This window comes from Engystomops pustulosus, chromosome 6 (genome assembly GCF_040894005.1).
Source record: "Engystomops pustulosus chromosome 6, aEngPut4.maternal, whole genome shotgun sequence".
Lineage (NCBI taxonomy): Eukaryota > Metazoa > Chordata > Amphibia > Anura > Leptodactylidae > Engystomops > Engystomops pustulosus.
The window spans coordinates 85129594-85154049 of NC_092416.1; the positions used below are offsets into that span (position 1 = coordinate 85129594).

Genomic DNA, 24456 nt, shown 5'->3' on the forward strand with positions numbered 1-24456 from the left:
TCAGCTAGGTTTACCTTAACAGTATATACGACCGAATTAATGTATTGTGAGTTTACACTTAGGTGCAAATTTACTTCATTCCCCATCCTGTTTTTTTGTGATTTCTTATGCGACTGGTGCACACAACCCACACAAGAACACTGCACTAACAGATTTATGAAGGGCAAAAAGCCACTTCAATAAGTCCAACAGGTAGCAGAGCTCCAAAGACAGACATAGAACTAATGTAAGGAGCCAACCCAATGATACATTTCCCCCACTGTGTTCTACCCCTAGGTTGTGTCTTTATTCCGGTGTCAGCAATGCACAAGACCTATTATGGAATAGCACTGGGGCAATAACTTTGGCTTGTCTGAAATGTCTGTTTCTGCTCTTTTTCCTTATTGCATTTTTTTCTTTTCTAATTTCAGGAGTAGAACATTTATATATTTTATCTTGGGCTTAGCTATGGCATTGAAAGAAAGCTGAAGAAATAAGGTAAGTCAATATTTATCTACTATTAAATGGCAGAAATGTACGGGATTGTTTCAATTGTTACTGTGCAACTCGACAGACTGCAAATGGAGCACATACTCTAAATTCAGTTCCATTTATTAGGAGAAAACAGTTTATGATTCTGTGGATAACGGGTGAACATGGTTTCCTGGGACAACCCTTTTTCTAAAACTATACAACCAGGGTCGGCTCCAGGTTTCATGAGGCCTCTTGGCGGCAGAGCCTCAGTAGAGCCTTTTCCAGGAAACTCACATGGCGGCATTAAAAATTCAGAAACTAAAACAGACTCCTGTTCCCTAAAATATTCCATAGTTTATCATAACAAACAGCTCCCTCGTGGTTATTTTATATAAAGCCTTCCTTGCACTCCTTATTCGGATTCATTAGATACAGCCCCCTCAACCCCATGCATTCCTTATGTAAAGCCTTATGTCGTCCCTCCACAGCAGCTCTGGACCCCAGAACTGCCTAGGTATGCCCAGTGCTGGCACTGGCCCTGTATACAACAACTGCACCAAAAAACACCAAGCACCTGTGGAGGACATCACGGTGAGGTAACTTACTGGGAGGGATTCATTAACACACTTGCGCCAGAATTCAGGCAGATTTGCTATGAAATACCTTGCGCATCATTTCAAGGGATTTTTAGACCTTTTTGGTACTTTTCAGAAATGTGCCACTAATTAGGCATGGGGGAAAATTTATCAGACATATCTGAGAGCAGAACTAATGTAGTTGCCGATGGAAACCAAACAAGCTCAGCTTTCATTTTCCCACAGCGGTTTATGAAATTTAAACTGAGCTTTTTTTGGCTTCTATGGGCAAGTGGAAGTTTTACCTCAGACACTTTTGACAAATTTCCCTCCATGATCTTTAAAATGGGCGTGGTTTTCTGTCTGACTTTGCACTAGAAAAACGTCTTTGGAGCTTGCACATGTATTTAAGAAGTGTTCGCGCCAGTTTTGTGTTGCGGCTTCACTGTATCCGACCAGACAGAAAAAATGCGCACCAAAAGGAGCATGCTACTGCTTAGTCCGAGTTTGCGACATGGGTTTTCCCCATGAACATGCGGCGCTCTGCAATTTGCATCAGCTCCATAGAGATTAAAGGAGCAAAACGGTCATGCACGGCTGTCTGCTCCATTACTCTGACGGAGCAGTCTGATGGACCCCTCGTTTTCGTGATCTGTGGGGGTCTCTTCACTGAGACCCCCACTAATCAGCAAGTTAGGCCCTATCCTGTGGATAGGGCCTAACTTGTGTTAGTGGGAAAACCCCTTTATTACAGAATTGTGCTGCAATCTGTATGTTAAAGGCACGCCTAAAAAAGATAGTACACACTTCCCAAGCAGTGCAGTGTGCGCCAGTTAATTGAAGACCATGCACCAATATTCAATAATCTGGCACATCCTGCACATTCGTGAGGCAAACTGCACAGTGAATTGTGCCTCACTATTAATAAATCTGGAACAGTGTTTTCTAGCTAGAGACTTGTGGAAGCTGAAACACATTTTTAAATTCCCCCACTATTCCATTTGTAGGTGTTTTTTTTTTCTTGTTTTTTTCATTATTTATTTACATTTACACAAAAAAACTGACAAATCTTTATTTTTACATCCTTTTCCTTTCTGAATATGTTTACATGTTTTTTCTTGGTGTTTGTGGGAGGGGTACTTACTGATTCATTATATGGGACCTCCAATCCACTTCTATTCACTATGATAGGTTCCCTTAAAATGCTTTGATCTTTTCTGTGTATTTTTGTCTTTCGTCAGTGCAAGGCTCGACAGAAACCATTCGAAGACCTAATCAGATTTCAGAATTTTTGCTTGGGTTCGACAAAAAATCATTCATCTGTGTCCATGAGTCAAAAAGAGAACATTTTTGAGTTCATCGATCAAACAATTTAATAGAAAGGAAACCATGTGTCATTTGTCTGCCATCTCCCCCATTGTGACACTGCTATTCATCAAGCCGTTTTAGTTAATCTACTGCTTGGCGGATACATGCATTATAATAGCTGTCTATACCTTGTAGGTCACATAGAAATATTCATGTTCGCATTATGTCGCTCTCTCTTTGCATCCTAAGCCTCATTACCAACAGGTAATTGGTTTTGTATTAATAATGAGATGTCTCTTACTGAAAAGTCACTGCACATGGAGCTGATCCACAGTGCAAGTGTCAAATTTAGTTTTTTGTTTTATCTAATTAAAAGAGAAAGAAGTATCTTAAATTGCATTAAAAGAGGGAATTTCAGCTCTTCTCGCATGAAGCAATTCTGGAAAGATTTCTTTTACTTTATGTCACACATAGAATTTTCTTGGACTCTTTGGGAGTTTTATTGGACGTTTGTGTTATGGCAGCAGATAATGCCTGCCATACAGGTTCTGGTCACGTGTGTTTGGTTAACATACCATCGAACAACAGCTTATGATTGGCTATTAAAATAAGACCTCTGATTGGTTAATACAACAGTCTAATACATTCGATAGGTTACTGATCTTTAGATTTTAGAGATTTTGCGTTGTCATAAGAACTAGAATTAACAATAATGCTTCATTGCAGACACTACTGAAAACTGTTACAGCTGATTATTGTAGCCTAGGGTCCGTTTGCAACTAGGGGTGGTCTGTAAGTTGGGTGCTCTTAATTGGGGACCACCTGTAATATCATGTAAAGGGGGGGGGGGCTGTGTATACTATCTACTGGAGGGGGGGGGAGGCCGTGTATAGTATCTACTGGGAGTAGGGAAGGCTGTGTATACTGGCTACTGGGGGGCTGTGTGTACTATCGATTGGAGGGGGAGGCTGTATATACTACCTACTGGGGGGAGGCAGTGTATACTATCTACTGGGTGAGAGGAGAGGCTGTATATATTATCTACTGGGGGCAGGGATGTCACATTCAGGTACTTTGAATTTCTGTGATGAAATGATCAATGAGCAATTATCTGTTTTCCTTTCTTGTAACTTAAGTGACACATTGTAAAACATCTCTTAAAAGCACTAAGGAATGCTGAAGCATTGGCCTAAAAGTGCTTGTAAATAAAGCAGCGGTCTTCCTCCTTGTAATTCCAACTTTACCCATTACTCATTAGTTGTCATTTGATTTTCCCCTATGGAATATAACTGAAAAATCACTTGCTTAATAAAGACCCGCAGGGGCGGACTGGGAATTTAAAGTGGCCCTGGAAAAAACTGTAAAAGTGGCCCCATTCTGTGGGCGGAGTCAAAACAAGTAGGTGTGGCCTTGTGATGTGGGTGGAGTTACTAAACTCCATACAAACTGTTAATAGATGGTCTAAATCAACATGTACACCGCAGAGAAAGAGACTCATACTGCCTCCTTGTACAGGAATAATACTTCTATTTTAAGAGCACACAACTTAATACTGCCATGTATGTACACTAAAAACATACTACAATACCTTCTCCAATAAACAAGAATGTAACTACTATAATACTACTGCCCCTAAGTAAAATATATTGTAATACTGCCCCCTATGTACAAGAACATAACTCCTATAATACTGCCCCCTATGTACAAGAATATAACTACTATAATACTGCCCCCTATGTACAAGAATATAACTCCTATAATACTGCCCCCTATGTACAAGAATATAACTACTTTAATACTGCCCCCTATGTACAAGAATATAACTACTATAATACTGCCCACTATGTACAGGAATATAACTACTATAATACTGCCCCCTATTTACAGGAATATAACTACTATAATACTGCCCCCTATGTACAGGAATATAACTACTATAATACTGCCCTCTATGAACAGGAATATAACTACTATAATACTGCCCACTATGTACAGGAATATAACTACTATAATACTACCCCCTATGTACAGGAATATAACTACTATAATACTGCCCCCTATTTACAAGAATATAACTACTATAATACTGCCCCCTATGTACATGAATATAACTACTGTAATACTGTCCCCTATGTACAAGAATATAACTACTATAATACTGCCCCCTATGTACAAGAATATAACTACTATAATACTGCCCACTATGTACAGGAATATAACTACTATAATACTACCCCATATGTACAGGAATATAACTACTATAATACTGTCCCCTATGTACAAGAATATAACTACTATAATACTGCCCCCTATGTACAGGAATATAACTACTATAATACTGCCCTCTATGAACAGGAATATAACTACTATAATACTGCTCCCTATGTACAAGAATATAACTACTATAATACTGCCCCCTATGTACAAGAATATAACTACTATAATACTGCTCCCTATGTACAAGAATATAACTACTATAATACTGCCCCCTATGTACAAGAATATAACTACTATAATACTGCCCCCTATGTACAAGAATATAACTACTATAATACTGCTCCCTATGTACAAGGCTGTAACTACTATAATACTGCCCCCTATGTACAAGAATATAACTACTATAATACTGCCCCTATGTACAGGAATATAGCTACTATTACTAGTAGCCAGCACCCCTCCCCCAGTATATAGCCTGCCAACCCCCCTGTATACAGTCAGCGTGCCACCCCAGTATACATCCAGCCCACTGTAATATATATATTATATACGCAGCCCCCAGTCCTCCTAGTATATTCAGTCCACCCAGTATACAGCCAGACTGCCCCTGCCACAGTGTACAGCCCCTGCCCCAGTATACAGCCCATAGCCCCAGTATACAGCCCATAGCCCCAGTATACAGCCCCTGCCCCAGTGTACAGCCCCTGCCCCAGTATACAGCCCATAGCCCCAGTACACAGCCCCTGCCCCAGTATACAGCCCATAGCCCCAGTACACAGCCCATAGCCCCAGTACACAGCCCCTGCCCCAGTGTGCAGCCCCTGCTCCAGTGTACAGCCCCTGCTCCAGTGTACAGCCCCTGCTCCAGTGTACAGCCCATAGCCCCAGTACACAGCCCCTGCCCCAGTACACAGCCCCTGCCCCAGTACACAGCCCCTGCCCCAGTACACAGCCCCTGCCCCAGTACACAGCCCCTGCCCCAGTACACAGCCCCTGCCCCAGTGTACAGCCCCTGCCCCCAGTGTACAGCCCCTGCCCCCAGTGTACAGCCCCTGCCCCCAGTGTACAGCCCCTGCCCCCAGTGTACAGCCCCTGCCCCCAGTGTACAGCCCCTGCCCCCAGTGTACAGCCCCTGCCCCCAGTACACAGCGCCAGCACAGTACATAAAAATAAAAACACATGAACTCACCTTTCCGATGCCCCGACACTGCTCCCGGTGGGTCCTATGGCCAGTCCGCCCCTGCCTACATGGTCCAAATGTTGCACCATACCTCTGATGAATAAAGAAAGACTTTTGATTAAATACTTCATCTTGGAGTGCTGCTGATATTTTCTACTTTATAAAAATTCACTTTCCTCTTCACTCCATCTGAGGTTTCATAATAAAGAGTCTTCTTTCTCTTTATCTGATGAAATTCCTACCATCCTCCAGCCATCACGGTAATGGTAATACACCCATCGTGAAGTAAGAATGTTGTAACTATGTTGTCTAGAGGTTATGCTCTAGAAACAAGTCTTAATAGCCAAAGACTCTACTTTACCCTCCGACAAAGCAGAGAACACATTTAAAGGGAACTCACCTTCAGAAATCTACCTATTAATGTAGATCTGATGGTAGGTGGCTAGTAACAAGCTAAACCCTGAACTATTTTTACCTAATTCTAAAATAATTTTTAAAGTAGACGACACTTTATCTAGCTAATATGCTAATTATCGGCAGAGGCTACAGGGATGTGGATAAGCCACTACCTGGAGAGGCTACTCCGTGCCCCAGTAGCCTTTGCTGATAATAAGCATATTAGATAAAATGTAGTTTAGTTTAGGAATTATTATAGGGTTAGGTAAAAATAGATTAGGGCTTAGCATGTTACTAGTCACTTACCATCACTTCTACATTAATAGGTAGATTTCTGATGGTAGGTTTCCTTTAAATGCTTTAGATTAACTAACCAGAAAATAATCTTTCGAAACTAATCCACATCAATACAATAAAATCCATCCATTTTGATTTCAATTGGGACACCTATACAGCACCTACATTTATATGTAAAATGGTTTTTATCAAGGGTGCACTTGTATATTTATACCTGTGCAAATCTTTTATATTTAGGAGAAATTAATAAACTGTAGTGGGTAAAGAAGATACAGGTAACCCCTGAGTGGCTCCTCTCCTTAATATGCATACTGGGAACATAAGGATTCCATGTTTCTTATTAATATAGTTACCATGTTTCTGATGTCATTGGGAGGCACAAAGTGGTCAGAAGATGGACAGTATAAAAGTCCATTTCCAGTACCACTGGACAAGGCCAGGTAATCCTAACTTTAGATGCTAACCATGACTGCCACCCAGAGAGCAACATTTACAGGTATGGTTCTTCAAAATTATTTGGATCCTCACAGAAATGCCAGTTTTTGCATGTGTCAACCCTTAATTCTAAAAGTTAAAAACTGTTTTGAAGGAAATGCAATGCTGCCTTTCAATGTGATTTATTAAAACCAGATCATAAAAACTAATTTTTTCCCCTTTTTTTTCCTGATTTTTTTCTTCTCTTTAAATAGAGACATGGGAATATTTTTACAAATCACTAGTATTTGTAAGCTTTTAGAAATTAGGTACTCTATAATAATATATTTATTTTAGTAAATTATATATCCTAAGGCCAATGAAATGGTTTTGATGGTCAGCCCCATTGACTCAATAAACTCACAATACCAAATGACTGGTCTGGTAGGCTATCCTGTGATGTCTGCTGCACCAAATTTACAGTAGAGATACTAAGTAGCATATTGGATGCCCAAACTAACTGCATTGGTTGATCAACTGGTTCTGTCTTTTTGTGTCTATTATTACTACTAAAATTGATTTGTTTCCATTTTATACAGGAAAGCTGCTGTTTGTGTTTTTGGTATTAAATATGTACATGACAAAGAAAGTGGTCTTCTCCAGCCCAATCTGCACTCCAGGGAGTCTCCAATGTCAAGTTTTGCTCAGTGATCTGTTAGACAGAGCAATCAGACTTTCACATTATATTCATTCGCTATCCACAGAGATCTTTGAGGACATTGTAAGTATTGGAAAGTCCATATACCACATGTTTCATAAGGTGCTCTCAGCTCTAGTGGGAGAGTACACAGCAGCAATAATGGAGGGGCAGATGTGTACTAGATATATATGTGTACAGAGAGTAACTTACTTTATAGTATTCTCACAATCATTTTGGATAAGACTTTCTATTGAAGGGATATATTTATATGTTGTGCATAGAATAGGGCATAAATCTGTCTGCCTCCAGTGAATAGGACAGGTAGATTAGTTGTATTCTTTGTCTAGTGGCCAGACTGGATAGAAGCAGCTTATATCCCATTTAAGTGTAAAAGAAGCTGAGCTGCAGTGACACAGCTTGGCCACCAAAGAGAAAACAAAACTTTTCTACAATCATGTTCCTTGAACCAGCTCACCTGTATGGGCCTAGGTTATTAGATGGGCCCCATAATCTAAAAATTTCTTTAAGACAAAAAAGGAAACTTGGAAAATAGAAGGGATGTGCACAAACTTTGTTCTGGAGTAATTTGCACCTTACATGAGATCTTATTATCGAGACCAGATTATGTTTCTTTCAGGACCAAGTCTGGTGACATCCACCAAAAAAATCAACTATAAATTGAGATATAAATTGGTTGTATAAAGTTAAGAAGGCAGAGAAATTAGCACTGAAAAGGGTGGATTAAGACTGCAACGGCCCTGGACTATATGTGTATTATATTATAGCCCCTAAAACTCTGGAAGTCGCTTCCTACATATGGTACTAGAATCAAGTTTAGAGGATGTGTCCCTTCTGCCTGTCAAAGGTGAAGGTCTTTCTCAGTATACAATTTGGCAGGTGGTTTAGGTGGCCATCGGCCCCTTAGAATGTGCCATTTTTGGTTGGCTCAGTTTTTACTGCTTTTAATGTACACTCCAAATGACATGTATCCTTTATTCTTTGGGTTGGTACAAATATCTCTTAATTTCACCATCTTCTCACACTAAGAACTTTTTTCATACTTCAATGTACAGAACTGTGAAAGGGGATATTTTTTGTGATAGGAGATGTTTTAATTGCATCCATTTTAAGATCTATAATACTTTTTGATAACTTTTTATAAAAATTTTGTATGTGTTGCAAAATGGCGTTTTGAACTTTTGGCCATGGCTATACTTAACATGTTAATGATTTTGTTTATTTTTATATTTGTTCTAAGGAAAAGAGGTTGCGATTTGAACTGTTAGGTTCTTTATATTTTTTTTTTTTTTACAGGCCCCCTAGAGTACTTTAACCCTAGGGAGTCTATTGCAGTATAAAGAGAATTTGCTATTGATGGCATACAGATCTTACAGACCATTGGCATACTGTTACAGATCTCCAGCAATAACACATCCTGGAGTCTTATCAAGATTCCAGGCTTTAATGGAAAGTGATCGTCGCTCCCCAATGACACAGGAAGCAATGATCAAATCCAATTTGACGGCTACCACGTGCCACCGACTTTTGACTGCCGCTGCTGGTTTTGCCGGTGGCAGTCAAAGGATTAACACCGGCGATTGGTGCTGATGAGTGTTACTCAGCAATACTCAGCAAACACACATCTTGGAGGGAGAGGGCTCAATCCGTGAGACCCTCTCCATACTCCCTTAACGGATTTCTGTCGTACTAGTATTTCAAATCGTTTTGGGGCCATAGGCCTTCTACCACCAAGTCCTACCTTGTCCACTTTTCACAAAAGCAGCATGAAAAGAGTTCAAAGCAAATATTTTTTTTTAAATTTTTTTACACCTCAAAACAGTTTCATTTATCTTTTTACCTTTAAAAAAAACAAAATAATGAAGGGTAATTAATGGTTCCTTAGAGAACAAATATATTACCAGTTTGTTTCTAATCTAATTTGTGTCTAGACTGAGTAAACAAGTGTTATGTTCTCTGCAGTAATTTATTTTTATTACAGGATCATCAATATTCTGACGGGCGGCAACTCATTATTAAAGCAATGAACAATTGTCATACCTCAACTCTAAATACTCCAGAGGGCAAGGAGCAGACCCTGCAGCTACATGTAAGTTATCAGATGTATAATCCAATCCAGTTATATCCCATGTATTCCTGTGCATGCATATACTTGTTGTATGGATTCTCAACAGAGGCAGTCACAAACAGTAAACAGGCTTTTGTTCTCCAAAATCTTATCATATCACACTATCATATGTTCACTGTAATAATAATCACTGAAATCACATGTTTACATTAAATAGACAATAGCATGCAGCTTTAGGGTGATAGTAGGCCTTTTTCCCCAAAGGGTCCCCATACAGTTGTACAGGTTGCAACAATAGTTTGTCTGTCTCTTATGCTTAACATGGTAGAGCCTATGCCATATTCCCTCTGGCAGCATTGCCTCCAAAAAGCAACAATGTAGACGTATATTATCATTGTAAACACTCTAAGTAGGGCCAGACTTTCTTGCTTGCCACTTCCTGGTCTCTAGGGTTATGTAACATTACTACCTCAAAGTACTTTAGTCTGCTGACACTTTTTCATTTTGTCCCATTCATTCCGCTTGCCACAATGGCAAATTTACCTGTTGCAATGTCACTTATGAAAAATACCCTGTTTGGACTCTTCCAGTCACAGAGGAAGAAGTGTCTAGGCTTCTCTCCTCTGCTCCCCTACCTGCATCAGGGACCCCGTCCCCTCACATCTCGTACAGTCCGTCTTCCTAACAGTCACTTCTCAACTCACTAAAATCTTCAAACTCTCTTCTGGTGTCTTTCTTTCATCTTTTAAGAATGCAATTGTTACCCTACTACTAAAGAAACCCTCCCTGGACCCATCCAGTGCTACTAACTATCAACCAGTCTCTAATCCCCCTTTCCATCTCCAAACTCCTGGAATGCCTGGTCTATTCTCAACTTTCACATTTTCTCTCGGCTAACTCCCTCCTTGATCCCCTACAATCTGGTTTCCGCTTTATGCACTCTACTGAAACTGTTCTATCTAAGGTCTCCTATGATCTCCTCACTGCTAAATCTTAAGGGCACTATTCTCCTCACTCTTCTGGATCTCTCAGCAGCATTTTATACTTTGGATTTACCAGCTCCTCCTCAGGATGCACTCTCTTGGTTTTCTTCCATCTCTCTGACCGCACTTTCAGTTTCTGCTTTTCTGGATCTTTCTCTTCCCATCTTCCTCTCAGTGTCGGGGTTCCTCAGGGATCAGTCCTAGGTCCTCTTCTCTTCTCTCTCTATACTGCCCCCATCAGACAAACCATCAGCAGATTTGGTTTTCAGTATCATCTTTATGCTGATGATACCCAGCTATATACTTTGGCACGTAAAAATTGCCCCTGCACTAATCCAGAACAGCAGCGATTGTCTCCCTGCTGTCTCTACCATTATGTCCCATCTCTTCTTGAACTTTAATTCTTGTCTTTTCACCATCTACTAACAGAGCCTATCCTCACCGCTCCATATTGGTCTAACCCCAAAGCAGCAGGCCTGCTGTCTTGGGGTTGTGCTGAAATCTAACCTTTATTTTTGCATCACTTGCTTGCTCTTGCTGCATGTATCTCAGAAACCTTTCTAGTATCGGCCCATTTCTTACAATTGAAAACTGTAAATTGCTCACCGTTACTCTAATTCACTCTCGTCTACACTACCTGTAACTCTTTACTGATGGTCTTTCAGACAAAACACTACACAGATGCCTTCAGTTTGTTGCAGTCTCCTGCCGAATACAGTTTAAAATAGTAACCCTCACCCGCAAAGCTCCCTCCCTCATCTCAGTCTATCGGCCAACCCGTGCTCTTTGATCTGCCAGTGATCTTCGATTAATCTCTAACTTAGCTTGAACCTCTCACTTATCTCTCCAAGACTTCTCCAGAGCTGCACCAATTCTATGGAATGCCCAGACTAACACCCGACTTCGTGAACAAATGTTCTTTTAAAACCCATCTCTTTACTAACTCATCCCGTGTCCTCCTCCCATCTGTTACCCAGCAACCACCGGATACCAAGTGCCAGGCTTCTCTGCAGTCCTATTCACCTTGGACTTGATCTGACAAGTACACACTGCTCCAAGACCCTCGCCTGCTCTGGGTGCTGCTCTGCCCTGGTTCCCAAAACTGATGCTTACTACTAGCATCAGGCTTCAGAGCAGCAAGTGAGGAGAGGTACTTGACATGTACTCACCACTATCCATCCTCCTGCAACAGTGAGCGCTTCCATCAGTTATGGAAGCACTCAATGGCTTTAGCAGAAGGTTGCCAGCCAAAACTTGAGGCATTCAGGTTGTGCAATCCTACACTAGACTGTGTATTTTACTCATTGAATTTTTCCCCAAAAAATACCCATACCACATTTTTGACACAAGAATTCTGGCACACAGGACTGTAATTTTCTTGTATAATTGTACATCTGTATGTTCTTGTATTGGTTCAACAGCATGAAGACTTGCTGAGCCTTGTAAATAAATTACTGCGCTCTTGGTCACAACCTCTACAGTACTTATCCATGGGGGCACCAAATAACATAATGCAGAAGGTTAAAGAAGCTGAAGAACACACAAGGATTCTTCAAGGAGGAATAGACAGAATATCTGGAAGAGTAAGTTTTACTATTAACAAATCTTCTCTTCCTTTCAACATAATACACAGATGTAGGGTATTTTGATGGACAATGTTTAAAGAGTAGTAGATAGAGTTAAAACAGACACCAAAGATATTTTAGTATTTAAAGCTGGGATAAAAGATTGTAAGCCAAGCAAATGGACATATTGGTGTGTCCCCGCTCAGGCAAGATCTGCTCTTCTTTAAGCTTCTTATGCCTTTATTTTTAAGGAAAAAATGGCTTTAAACATTATGCAAGTTAGCCTGGGATGCCCCAGGCTTCATTAACACATATGGAGCTCAGAGCCCCTCAGACTAATTTGCATAATGTTACCTGCCTTTTTTTGTAAAAACCAGGGCATAAGAAGTTAAAAGAAGAGCGGATCCTGCCAGAGGGGACACACTCCAGCATGTCAGTGTGCTTGGTTTACAGTCCTTGATCCTGGTGGTAGATGTCCTTTAACTGCGCTCAAAGGCTCTTTTACGAGTTGGGAGGCAAGTGACCGACTCTGCAGCTGAGTTGTGATGGGCTTGAAGAGCAGTATCTCAGCCACGGATTGGCTGTAGTGGTGCAGAGCCTCCCAACTCCTGAATAAAGACAGGAAAACTATGGGAGGTCTTGCCTGGATATGCACTGAATAGCTGTAGTTGATCAAGGAATCCCTTAATATCTCAGAATACCCCTTTAAAAGGTCAAAACATCAATGTTAAAAGTTTGGGGTGAGCCAGCAGACCCGATAGTAAGTTCTGTGCTGACAATTGCCTTTTATTCTAGATGCTGACTGAGTTAGAAGACTTTCACCCTGAGTGGGTTGGTCCTGTTGATGCTTTGCCACAGGGAGATGCCTACCTCTTTCCTCTCTACCACTTGCTGCACTGTTTCCGGAGGGACTCTCACAAGATTGACAGCTACTTAAAGATTCTCCGATGTCGCATGTTACACTCCAACTGCTAGGGAACAATGAGTCTTTTAATATATAAAGCTTTTATACCTGATGCATCAAACCATACACTAAACCAAGTTGGAATCTCCTTGTAGAGTTGTACTCCTAGAAACCCAGTGTACAGGAACATAAAACATCTGGGCAGATTTACCAGTTTCTGGGATAAACTATATGATAAATGTAACAATTTCTGTTATCACTGCAGTCCACAATAGAATACAAGCATTATTTCTGTAGTCCTGTGATAAGTGTTAGGTGCAGTGCAGAATTTAGGGGGCAAGGTGGGTGCAAAGAATTCAAGCATCATTAGAGTAATAGAGAATGGCTGTCAGTCCTTGCAATATCTTCTCTCCTTAACATCATTTTCTATTCCTCTGCAAAGTGAAATTGCATGTAACCACCTTTAGCCCAAATCTAAGCAAACTTAAAAGGGGTTGTCCCATTTCATCAATCTAATGTTATTGTTTGCATTATAAAAAGTTATACAACTTTCCAATATACTTTCTACATCAATTCCTCATGGTTTTCTAGATCTCTGCTTGCTGTCATCTCGCCAAACTGCAAAGACCCTGTTGTCAAAACAATATTATTTTCTTTAGTGTGATTATCAGAAAAGTAATACGAATATATGCTCCAGCATGTCATGGAAACATACCAAAATAGAGATGTCAGGAGTTACGACTGCTCCTTTTTCATGTAATACAGATGAATAACATACATTGCTTTTAGTGTATTTATTGCAATGATGCAAGGAATAGGTTTATTTCCTAATACTAATAAACCATTTGCATTAACGAGGTCATCCAATGTCTATATTTAATGTGGATGTTGCTTTCTTGTTCATGGACATAAGACAGCTTTCTGAGCCAAGCCACGGCATCACAGAGATTTTAGATCCTGCAAGTTTCTGCATTATCGTGGAACTGTACCCTCATGAAAATCACTCTGGTTTACTCTTAGCAGTATGAGAAGTTTAAATTATCTACCTGTAACATACCTACCATTTCTACAATTCAGCTTTTCACATAGCAAACATTTCTTATATTGCTGCATTTCAAAATCCATAACGACTCATGGGTATCATTTTGGTGTACATAAAACCAGTTCACAATTTTTTGATGGCAATGAAAATAAATTATTTAGCCGTAGCTGTAATTTTGTTTTCCCATCCCAATTGTACAAAAAAAAATGTCATAAAACATAAGAGAAATGTATTTTTTTTACTCCCTTCACTGTTCCTAAATCTTGCAGTGTATTTAAGATGTTTTGGCAAGTTGATTTGCAATGTAAAGGGTTAAACCTGCTGCAAATCTTTGCCCTAACATTCAAAAAAGATAAGGCAAATGTAGTAATAGAAAACATTTATTCTGGCATCATCCTTTAGTCCAGATACAACAGCCATGCAGCACATGATACAGGTGTAAACAATCTTGAAGGAGCACTGTTCACGTTGGATCCACTGGATCCATATAGAGGAGCGGTTTCCACAGATGAACTTTCCAGAGTTATGCTATGCTGGCTGGACTGGCATTGTGATAGTCAGTACCTGAAATATACATAGTCCCATATTACTTCACTGTATACAAACAATATAAAATACACATAGGGCATATCTTTGTTCCTCACCATCATGGGGGTAATCTTTGAACTGCAGTCTCAGTCTCTCTCTTTGTAGCTGTAGTCTGACTCCTGTCCCTCAATCAGCGCAGCACTGATCAGGGTCAGGTGGGGCGGCAGGATTCCACAGCAGTAAAGCGGGCTGCCCATGCACACAATAGGGCAGATTTATCAAGTGTCTGAATATTTCTAGTTGCCCATGGCTACCAATTACAGTTCAGCTTTCATTTTACCAGTGCTCATGAAAATTTTAACGGGCAGCTGTGATTGGTTGCCATGGGCAACTAGAAACATTCTGACTTTCAGACACTTGATAATTCTTCCCCATTATGACGTCATTTCGCGTTATAGTATGTTGGCAGTCAGGGCGCACTGACCTGGCTCAATGTATGCAGTGTGTGAAGGGGCATTTCTGGGGTGAAGTTGGGTGTCTATAATTATAATTCTGTTTCTCATTAGATGTATATTGGTTAGAAGCATGTAATAAACTGCATATAATAATAAAAGATCCAATACAATCCCCCGCAGTTCTGGTTCTGCACCGTGTTCCCTGTTGGTGACAGCTGCAGCCCATCATTGGCCTTAGAATATGTCACTGACCACTAAAGTCACTGATTCATGTGATCACACAGGTCACCCCAGATGTCATTACAACAGGCAAATGAACAAGAGCTATCATGGGCTATGAGGCTGGGATTACTGTGGGATTGAACACATAAATAATGGTTCTATTATTTAATTCCAGAAACTTGTTAAATATTTTTACAGAACACTTGGTGCTTTTAAGGAGGCGATTTTTAATACCACGGCTGCTTCTATAGTGTTGCCTTACCTTTGTGTCCTTGTTGAACTGAGCTCCACTTTGATCTTGGATAATATTATAAGGAATAAAGATGTCTAGATGATACAAATCAGGACGCCCAACTAAAATTATTCTGTCTTCACCCAAGTCTAGTACAAGAGATCTACTAGAAGACTAAAAACAGAAAATCATATTAACAATGTTTCCAATGAAGACCGAACTTCCTCAAGTTTAGGATACAGCTACAAGTCATTCCTTTGCTTTCCTCTTTACAGAAGTCCGCTGAGCAGCTATATATAGCTCCATCTCTTCAATTTGTACTGGTTATCCTGGGGAGTCGATATCCAGTTTTGGGAGACTGTCAGAGGCCACAGGGTGCTAGGATCTTTTGCATCCTGCATGTGGGAGCACATAATCACATCCCCCACACCCATCCGTACCAAACAGGAGAGCCTTATGTCTGTGCAGCCCTGTGTGTGGACAAAAACCTCCTGGAAGAAATAGAGGTGGGAGGGGTTCTCCTATTCCAAATTAGTTTCTTTATATGCACATCCTTTTATTCTATGCTGGCCCTCTCACCTGCTGCGCCCTACTCTCCAGATCCTTCCAGGCCCTGTTAAACATAATAATTCAATATGAAATGTAAGTTCTCACCACTTTAGGTAAGGAGATTTCGGCCACCAGAAAACGTGGATGTCCTTCATGCGGTTCAGCTACGATTGTATAATCTGGTTTTACAGGTGAACTGGAAAACACACATTTATTTCTGTTAGGCTAGTAATAAGAATGGGATCGTAAATGATGAACACTTGCATCAAACTATACATTAACACAAACCTTTCAATTTCTGAGATTAGGGTCTTGCTTGGAATGAGATGGGAGGGTCTGCAAGGTAAAAATAATAAAGGGTTCATTCACGTATATATGGAAAGTGGTTGGCACAACCACATTAAATAGGCCTAGATCCTATTAAAGAGGGCTCTAACAATGCCCTGTCTGATCATTGTGTATGCATTCACTTGTATTTATTTATTTGTACTGCTATAGATTTACTGGAAGACAACAAGTTTTTAAACAAGGTTGATGTAGCCAAAATTTACCTTGTGTCCATTTCCTGGATTATGGGTTTGGATTTTGTTCTGATATTTTGATCAAAGATTGAGCCCATGAACTTTCGATTTTTCAGCATTCGCCAGTCTGAAAGAAAATCAGACTGTGTTACCGATGTGTAAAGATGAGCGGACCCAACGTTTGCGTTCGGGTTTCGAGTTCGGACGTTCGAACCATACACATTGGCGGGCAAACCTCAAATCAGCTAAACTTATGGTAAAATGAAAGATGCTGATAAGTGGGAAAAACTGATAGTAAAGCCTCATGCATGTGACTGAATTTGTGGCCGCATCATGGCCTAAGGATCCTGGTCATGGTATGGTGAGCACACAGTGGCAAAAATATATTAAAGCTTGTAAACCAAGCATGTGAAATGACCATTACAAGTGGATTTTTCATCACTGGTAAATTGCCCATTTCTTCCGGCACTCGTAAAGAGTTGTCACATGTATTGTAGAGTTCTGCAAACTAACAGCAAAACTTCTATGTTTGAATTCCCCAGATAGATTATAGGACAAGTCATAAAAGAGAAGATTAGTGATGTCGTGCATTACCTCTGGACAGTTCCATCTCATACTTATTCTCAAGTCCTTCCATTGCTACTGTTATAAAGAATTCCCTGAAAAGCTCATTAACCTAGAAAAAAATAAATATACAAAAAGGTAGCACATATAAGGGTTCATATATTCAAACCCATTTACTTTTTTCACAATTTGTTTCATTGCAGCCAATTGGAAAGATCAAAAGTGTTCTTTTTTCGCTCATTAATGAACAGTCTGCATCCCATCTTGACAGAAAGAAAAAACAGAAATTTTTGCTAGGTACATTGTGCAATGAAATTTGCAATGACAACAATATAAAGTGCTTTCTTTGTAAAACAGGATCCACACATGGGCTTCAGGACCCAATCTATCTAGAGGTGTACGCTGTCATTACATGTTGAGCCGGAAACAGCTGGTTCGCATTCTGCAGAACCCGAAGTGACCTCACGGAGCGAGGCGGCGTTGACTGCGCAGGCGTATTAGATGTATCTCATGAGCGGTGGCCATGTTAAGGTCGGGCTGCCCTGTTCCCACGGTACAAGCGATCGGAGCTAAGAGGTAGGTATAATAATAGTGTTGTCGCCAGCGTGTGTTATGTAGGTGGGCAACTGTGTGGAACCTGTGCAGAACAGGAATCACAATATGCCTGGTACTACCCGCCTCGCTCCGTGAGGTCACTTCCGGTTCTGCGGAATGAAGAACATTCATGAATGTTACAAGATGTGGATTGGGTCCTGAAGCCGATGAGTGGACCCTGTTTTACAAAGAAAGCACTATGTCACTTTATATTGTTTTCACTGCAAATTTCATTGCACAAAGTACCTAGACACTTTATGATCTTCACAAGAATGATATTACAAAGTATTGCAATGTATTTTATTCACGTTCTATCATGTATTTGTTTACTTTATCACTGACCAATCAGTGAATGGTTTGGTCTTTAAATAATTGGATACCTGACACACATGTTATGCTTGAGAAAGGTGTAAACTCACACCGAAACGTCGCGGTTCATGGAATAAAGGTTCACCCCCTTTCAACACTACTTGGAGTGCTGCCTCTTCACTTTGATATATTTGGGATTTTCCACCAAGGAATCACCGGCTACTGCACTCACTGCTTCAGCTGTGCTGCTCAGGACTCCCTTTTTATATATATATTTTTTTGTGGCAAAGTAGCTGTCACTAAAGCAGATTTTGGATATGGAATGAACATGTTGCTGGATGGATGTGGGAAAGCTACGTCAAAGTCCTGTAGAGCTGTGGCAGTGAGCTGATACTGTGAGTAGGCCAGCACCTGGTGAGGTAGGGTATATGTATAGTTAGTGCCAGAGAGGCTTAGGCTTTATTTTTACTGTTTTGTTTATTTTGTTTTTACTGCCAAATAAAACTGGCTGAGGTCAGTTGTACCCAAGTCGCACAGTGTGGACAGTGAAGTTACTGGTGTGCAGGCGAATTGTGCCCGTCTAATCCCTTACAATATATACATAATATATATTATGGAAACACTCCATGGTTACCTGAGTTTTCTCAAAGAATGTGTTGTTTATTACTATATCATAAGCTGTGCAACCACTTCCACCTAGAAATGCAAAACAAATTAAAAAAAATGACGATCTAGCCAAGCTATATGTTCGTCAATTTCTATTGCTCTAATAGTAATGATTAGAGCAGCATCACGCATGCTGTATAGATATACTGGTAGACAGTAAATACAGTTGCATTGTCTGCATTCAGCATATTATTAAAATACTTACTATTATCAACTTCGACATGGGGCTCTCCAAGACTCATAGGAACTCGATACCCAGAGGGATCATCAGATTCTAGGATACTGACTAACTCCTGCTCAGTCAGGTCTGGTGGTGCAGGGATCTGGTTTGACTTACAGATGTTAATAAAGATTTTTGCATTTTTGGAAGTGCGAGTTTTTATGCAGAAACCTCAAAAAGAAGACAAAATTTCATTTGAAAAGCTCACATGTAAACAATTTCATTCAGAATTACAATAAATCTAAATGTGTACATCATGACTTATGCTCAAGGCTGAGTGAGTGAGGGATCCAGTGCTTGCCTCTGGCAGCAGTATAAAACATAAATGCAAGGGTTCAGATCATGACTAAGGCTATATGCCGAAACGTGTCGATCGCTAATATTACGATGTACCTGAATTTGTGATCGCTATGTCGGACTTTAACCAATAAAGAAAAGGATTTCTTGCATAAATCGTGAAACACTTCTGAAATGTATGAGATATTTGGGAGAGTTGGGCAATGTCCTCTAAGTCCAGGAAAGTCATACAGTCAAGATATATAATATCAGGGAGAGGTATGATTGTAGCAATCAGGCGCTGGCCCAGAACAAGGATTTCTACCAGCTTTTTGTCAGCCGCTAGGTTATTTTGCAATGGTGGAAAATCTCCCTGAGAATTTCGTGAAGCAAGATCATAGGAGCTGAAAGAATCTTTCCGAAGCTGAAAGACTTTGTGGATGACTCAACATTACACACTCAGATTGGTGTAATATTTGGGAAGAAAACCCTCAGCCACGTCATTAACCTTTGCCATGGACAGTATGGCTACCTGGAGCGTCTGCCTCTTATGAATGAAAACACATTGTAACTGAACAGCGTGTCTTGAATATTCCTGTTTTTTTTTTTTTTTATCTTCTTTGCATTTTGCCAAATCTGACCTACTTCAGATACTAGATTATGCAGCAGCTCTGAGTGCAACCATCTTGCGTACCGGTTAATATTACATGTAATTGTAATATTACGTAACTCTGCGCTTTGTGATCTTTTCCACCGTCTAACTTACAAAGTAGCAAAAGAGGAGTGGTTTTCCTTGTCCCTTCTGGAAAACATATTTTCATATTTCCCAGTGCTCCTAGCAGTCACACTCCAATCAATCATATAATTCCTTATTTTGTGAATAGAAGAAAGCTTCACATAAGGAAAGCATTACTCCTTTAAAGTAACAAGGTCTCAAAAACATAGCAGGCCAGTTCACATATCTGTTATTTCATCATTTTAACTGTACCTGGTCTTTAGACTAGGCCGAGATAGGATACAATGGTAAAATCGTTTTTGTGAGTTTTGGCTGAGTGTTTGTATTCTCCTCCCCCAAACAATCCACTCACACCCATGAAAGTAGAAAGGCTGGCCCAGGCAGCAAATGTGGGCAGGTATGGTGGACATAGGTTTTAGCAAACATTGCCTTGTGTGTTCTCCTGTGGTAAAGCATTAGTTTGTGTACTGTCTGTTAAATCAACAGAAAGCAAGTGGGCAAATTCTACAGCTATGGCTTGTTTGTATCTTGTAAGACATATGGTTTAACTCTGTCCCTTGCTCCAGTTAGCAGTCCAGTCTGCATTTAAAGGGGTTGGTCAGTTTACATCATGATTTTTGCAATGTGTGTGTAAGTGTTGGGGGCAGGATATTATGTAATTTACCATTATACATCTATTAATAGTTCTGCTCTGATTTGTTTATATGTAAGCCGAAGCCTCTGTCTTTTACCACATCGATCTAATTAGTATTAAGAAATATAAAAGCGAGATTGTGTTTAATCTACTTTTGAGGAGCACAATCAAATGGTGGAGATCCTTATATATCCCTTTTAGGGTGGGGCTTTACCTTATAAAAGGCTTGGTTCAAGCCTTTCATTAAATATCCAGGAGGAGCTGTCCAACAGTCAGATACCGTGTGTAGACTGTACTCTGTGGTTAGTAATTGGGGAGACCAGGGAGGGGTGACTGGAACAGTGCTAGCTGGATGGTAATCATTCAGGAAAGGTGTTCACACTTCATAAGTATTGGTTTAATTGTTGCTTTATAGATAACACGTTTCAGAGACGCATCATCTTCTTCTTCAGATTAATGTGTATAGCAAGTGTTGCTGAGAGAGGTGGACTAAGCCAGACAGACATTCATGGCTGCAGATGGAGGGTTATTTGATCTTTCCATGAACAATCGCCCTGCCAGGACCTTTTGATTGTATTCATTAATATATTATCAAGGTCCTGGCAGGGTAATTGTTCATGGATAAATAAGATCACATGACCCTACATTTGTGGCTATTTTATGATCAGGAATGTCTGTCTTCCTGAGGTGAAAGAGAGGAGGCTTCATTTTACATATCAAAAAAGCAGGGCGGATGTCTATTGGTAAATTACCTAATATCCTGCCCCACACTTTCGCAAACATATTACAAAAACATGACATAAATTGGCAAACCCCTTTAAAATATAATGTTATTATACACAGGTATGAATAGTTAGAATCTGAATCCACTCTGCAGTGTATTTATACTACACAAGTACTGTTATTTGAATTGTGAATAGACAACCACATCCAGCATACTTACCCTGCTAGAATATCAGCCAACAATGTAACATTGATAACTAGTGGACATGTCTCACCTGGCTGGGGTCTTATCTGTTTTGTTTCTGGTAAATTTGGCAATCTGTTCTGTATTTCCTGTTTGGCCTGCAACGAGATCAGCATCAAAATGAGTAAATATCAGGAATATGACAGCTCCATTCATCCATCCTAATAGAACTCCTCACTCACATCTAAAAAGAACCAATTGGGTAATTTTAGTCTGTACTTGACAGTTTTGTTGGGATTTTCGAAACATCTAATGGTCAAGGAAGAAAGTAGACTTTCCTGTAGAGACATGTGACCATTCCACCAAAATTTAGGGAAAAGTTAGGAGTTGCTGTGCTAAACCGATGCTAAAGCTTTTTTATTTCTAGAGTATGAACCTCAAAAGATTACTGAGGCACGTCCTCAGCACCCAGTGCACTATTTTTGCCCAAATCAAATCCCTCTTCTCCCATGCTTCCCTGTCGCCCCATGCTTCTTATAAGACAAATAGCCTCGTTATCTGATGGAGACGGCAATGGTCCAGGCAGGAATTACAGTGCTAAGCATTTTAAGAACATGCACCGAATGCCTCATTAGCATACAGATTAACCTGGGAAATGCTATAATGGACAGAAATAAAAGTATTTTTGAAATTATACTTAATTTCTGACATGCTGACATCAGATTGTAATGCTTAGGGAGGTGGTAGACTTCTTTTAAAGAGGTATAGTGGGTTTTTCCAATCATATATTAAAAATTTTTCTAATTTTCCTATTTTTTTTTGTAGGTTTTTTTTGCGAGCTTACAAAAAAGGGTCAATAGTCTCCAAAAATGTTTCATCCACCATTAGGGCTAAAGTAGAACATTTTTCACAAACCCCTCATCCCCTAAATAAATCTCATTGCAGGGATTGACCACTTATAAAAGAATCAGGATCACGCATATTATACTTGCCCAAGCATGCAGTAAGTGCATAGACCTACTCATTTAATGAAATCCAGCATGACACAGGGAGTCCCAAATCCTGCTGCCTGAGTCATGCAGGGGATGACAAACTTTAACAGGGTATGTATACTACAGGTGACCCTATTACAGTTTTATACTTACCCTTTTAAACCCTTACCAATGAATGCAGCAGGTGTTATCTGCATTAAGCTGCTAACACCCGCACTTGACACCCGCTATCAGTGCTGTATAAATGTATATAACAAAAGTTTTCCTTTTTAAAAACCTATTAAAACCAAATAAAACCTACATAAATTCAGTATCCTAGTAATCACACATTCTGCACCCTGCCAAAGGTCAGGGTCCAATAACTGCTGCCATAACTTGACCACTGTTGAAGGTCCTGAGACTCACCTTCATTAGCATCTGTTCATACAAAGCCTCCTCCATGTCTGCATTCAGCTCCGCAGAGAGCAGCGATTTGTCAGACTCCATCTTTTTGGGTCAATAAACTGGAGCTCAAGGTTTTTCTCTTACAAGAAGAAGCCTAGAAGATAAATTATTATTAGCACATAGTCTAAGCACAAATCTACTTATAGCTAACAGAGGAGGGTGCTGTGCCCCTGGATCTGGCAGAGAAAACAGCAGTAAGCAGGGGATGTGGGTGGTTTGGCGTTACTCTAGCTAAGGGTGTGGTCACACGTACCGATTTGACTCTGTTTCTATGGAAACAAATGCGATAAATAACCAGCACCCGGTGACTATTCATTGAGGTACGTGTGACTGTACCCTAACAGAAGGGGGGGCTGTTTCCATAAAGCAGGATGCATTTAACTGGCAACAATTAAGCCCATCATGTAACAACAACATGCTCACATTTTCACCCCTGTGACTTGGTCCCCAGAGTATAGTGGTGTGCAGTCACTTACCCCTGAAAGGCAGTACAGTACAGCAAGTATCGTACAGTATGCAGTCGCTTACCCATGAGACCCAGTACAGTAAGTGCAGTATAATATGCAGTGTAGCAAATGATGAAGCAGAATTCCGTAATAAAGAAAAAGTTACTTTTTATTCCACCGTTGGTATGTAACATTTCACCTTTTCAATAAAGGCATTATCAAGCATAAAACGTTGCATACCAATAATGGACTAAAAGTCACTTTTTCTTTATTACGGAGTGCTGCTGCATCGTTTGCTACATTTTGGTTTTTTGTCAGAACTCCTACGAAGACCTGCACCCGGCTACTTTTTATACATGATGCTTCTCTATATTGCTTTGTTTTACTGTAAAATATGCAGTGTGTGCAGTCACTTACCCCTGAGACCCAGTACAGTAAGCACAGTATGGTATGCAGTGTGTGCAGTCACTTACCCCTGAGACCTAGTACAGTAAATACAGTATGCAGTGTGTGCAGTCACTTACCCCTGAGACCCAGTACAGTAAGCACAGTATGGTATGCAGTGTGTGCAGTCACTTACCCCTGAGACCTAGTACAGTAAGTACAGTATGCAGTGTGTGCAGTCACTTACCCCTGAGACCCAGTACAGCAAGTACAGTATATAGCGTGTGCAGTCACTTACCCCTGAGACCCAGTACAGTAAGTACAGTATATAGCGTGTGCAGTCACTTACCCCTGAGACCCAGTATAGTACAGTATGATGTGCAGTGTGTACAGTCACGTAGCCCGGAGACCCAGTATAGTACAGTATGGTGTGGTATTCAGTGATTGCAGACACTCACCTGGAGCGCTCCTGAGCAACTGTAACTGCCGATGCGCATGCGCAGACTTCCGGGTGGACATTAACCTGTCCAAAAGTTCTGTCTTTTCATAAAAACACAGCAAGTCGCAGATGGAAATCACAATAATTCACGTAACGGAGCCAGCAGAGGGCAGAAGCAATAAATCTTCTCTCCTGTGTACTATGGTAGCGTCGAGAAT

At 40.4% G+C, this 24456-nt stretch overlaps 2 protein-coding genes across 3 annotated transcripts; one reads left to right on the forward strand and one right to left on the reverse strand.

Annotated features, from left to right (window-relative positions):
- Nucleotides 1-409: 409 nt before the first annotated feature.
- Nucleotides 410-13837, forward strand: LOC140135402 (prolactin-like). The gene is made up of 5 exons (XM_072156893.1): nucleotides 410-477; nucleotides 7440-7621; nucleotides 9540-9647; nucleotides 12031-12192; nucleotides 12970-13837. The coding sequence occupies exons 2-5, from the start codon at nucleotides 7472-7474 to the stop codon at nucleotides 13147-13149; spliced, it is 600 nt and encodes a 199-aa protein (XP_072012994.1). The 5' UTR covers nucleotides 410-477; nucleotides 7440-7471; the 3' UTR covers nucleotides 13150-13837.
- A 647-nt stretch (nucleotides 13838-14484) lies between these two features.
- Nucleotides 14485-24455, reverse strand: PIH1D1 (PIH1 domain containing 1). 2 transcript variants are annotated; one of them, XM_072156891.1, is made up of 11 exons: nucleotides 24258-24455; nucleotides 22931-23063; nucleotides 21625-21691; nucleotides 18966-19151; nucleotides 18729-18790; nucleotides 17222-17303; nucleotides 16658-16754; nucleotides 16395-16442; nucleotides 16212-16302; nucleotides 15588-15731; nucleotides 14485-14684 (listed from the first exon to the last, which is right to left on the reverse strand). In XM_072156891.1, exons 2-11 carry the CDS (start codon nucleotides 23009-23011, stop codon nucleotides 14649-14651), a joined length of 894 nt encoding a protein of 297 aa, XP_072012992.1. In that variant the 5' UTR covers nucleotides 23012-23063; nucleotides 24258-24455; the 3' UTR covers nucleotides 14485-14648. The 2 variants fall into 2 exon arrangements, with proteins under 2 accessions (XP_072012992.1, XP_072012993.1); XM_072156892.1 differs by lacking the exon at nucleotides 24258-24455 and adding an exon at nucleotides 24149-24242.
- Between the last annotated feature and the right edge of the window lies 1 nt (nucleotide 24456).

Bases quoted from the DNA above. Each gene is read 5' to 3' on its own strand.
- LOC140135402 (XM_072156893.1), top strand. From the start codon at position 7,472: ATGTACATGACAAAGAAAGTGGTCTTCTCCAGCCCAATCTGCACTCCA. The intron at 7,622-9,539 runs GTAAGTATTGGA...TTTTTATTACAG, and splicing joins CAGAGATCTTTGAGGACATT to GATCATCAATATTCTGACGG. The intron at 12,193-12,969 runs GTAAGTTTTACT...CTTTTATTCTAG, and splicing joins TAGACAGAATATCTGGAAGA to ATGCTGACTGAGTTAGAAGA.
- PIH1D1 (XM_072156891.1), bottom strand. From the start codon at position 23,011: ATGGAGTCTGACAAATCGCTGCTCTCTGCGGAGCTGAATGCAGACATG. The intron at 19,152-21,624 runs GTGAGACATGTC...CTTCTTTTTGAG, and splicing joins ACAGATAAGACCCCAGCCAG to GTTTCTGCATAAAAACTCGC. The intron at 14,685-15,587 runs GTAAGGCAACAC...TGTATATTTCAG, and splicing joins AGTTCAACAAGGACACAAAG to GTACTGACTATCACAATGCC.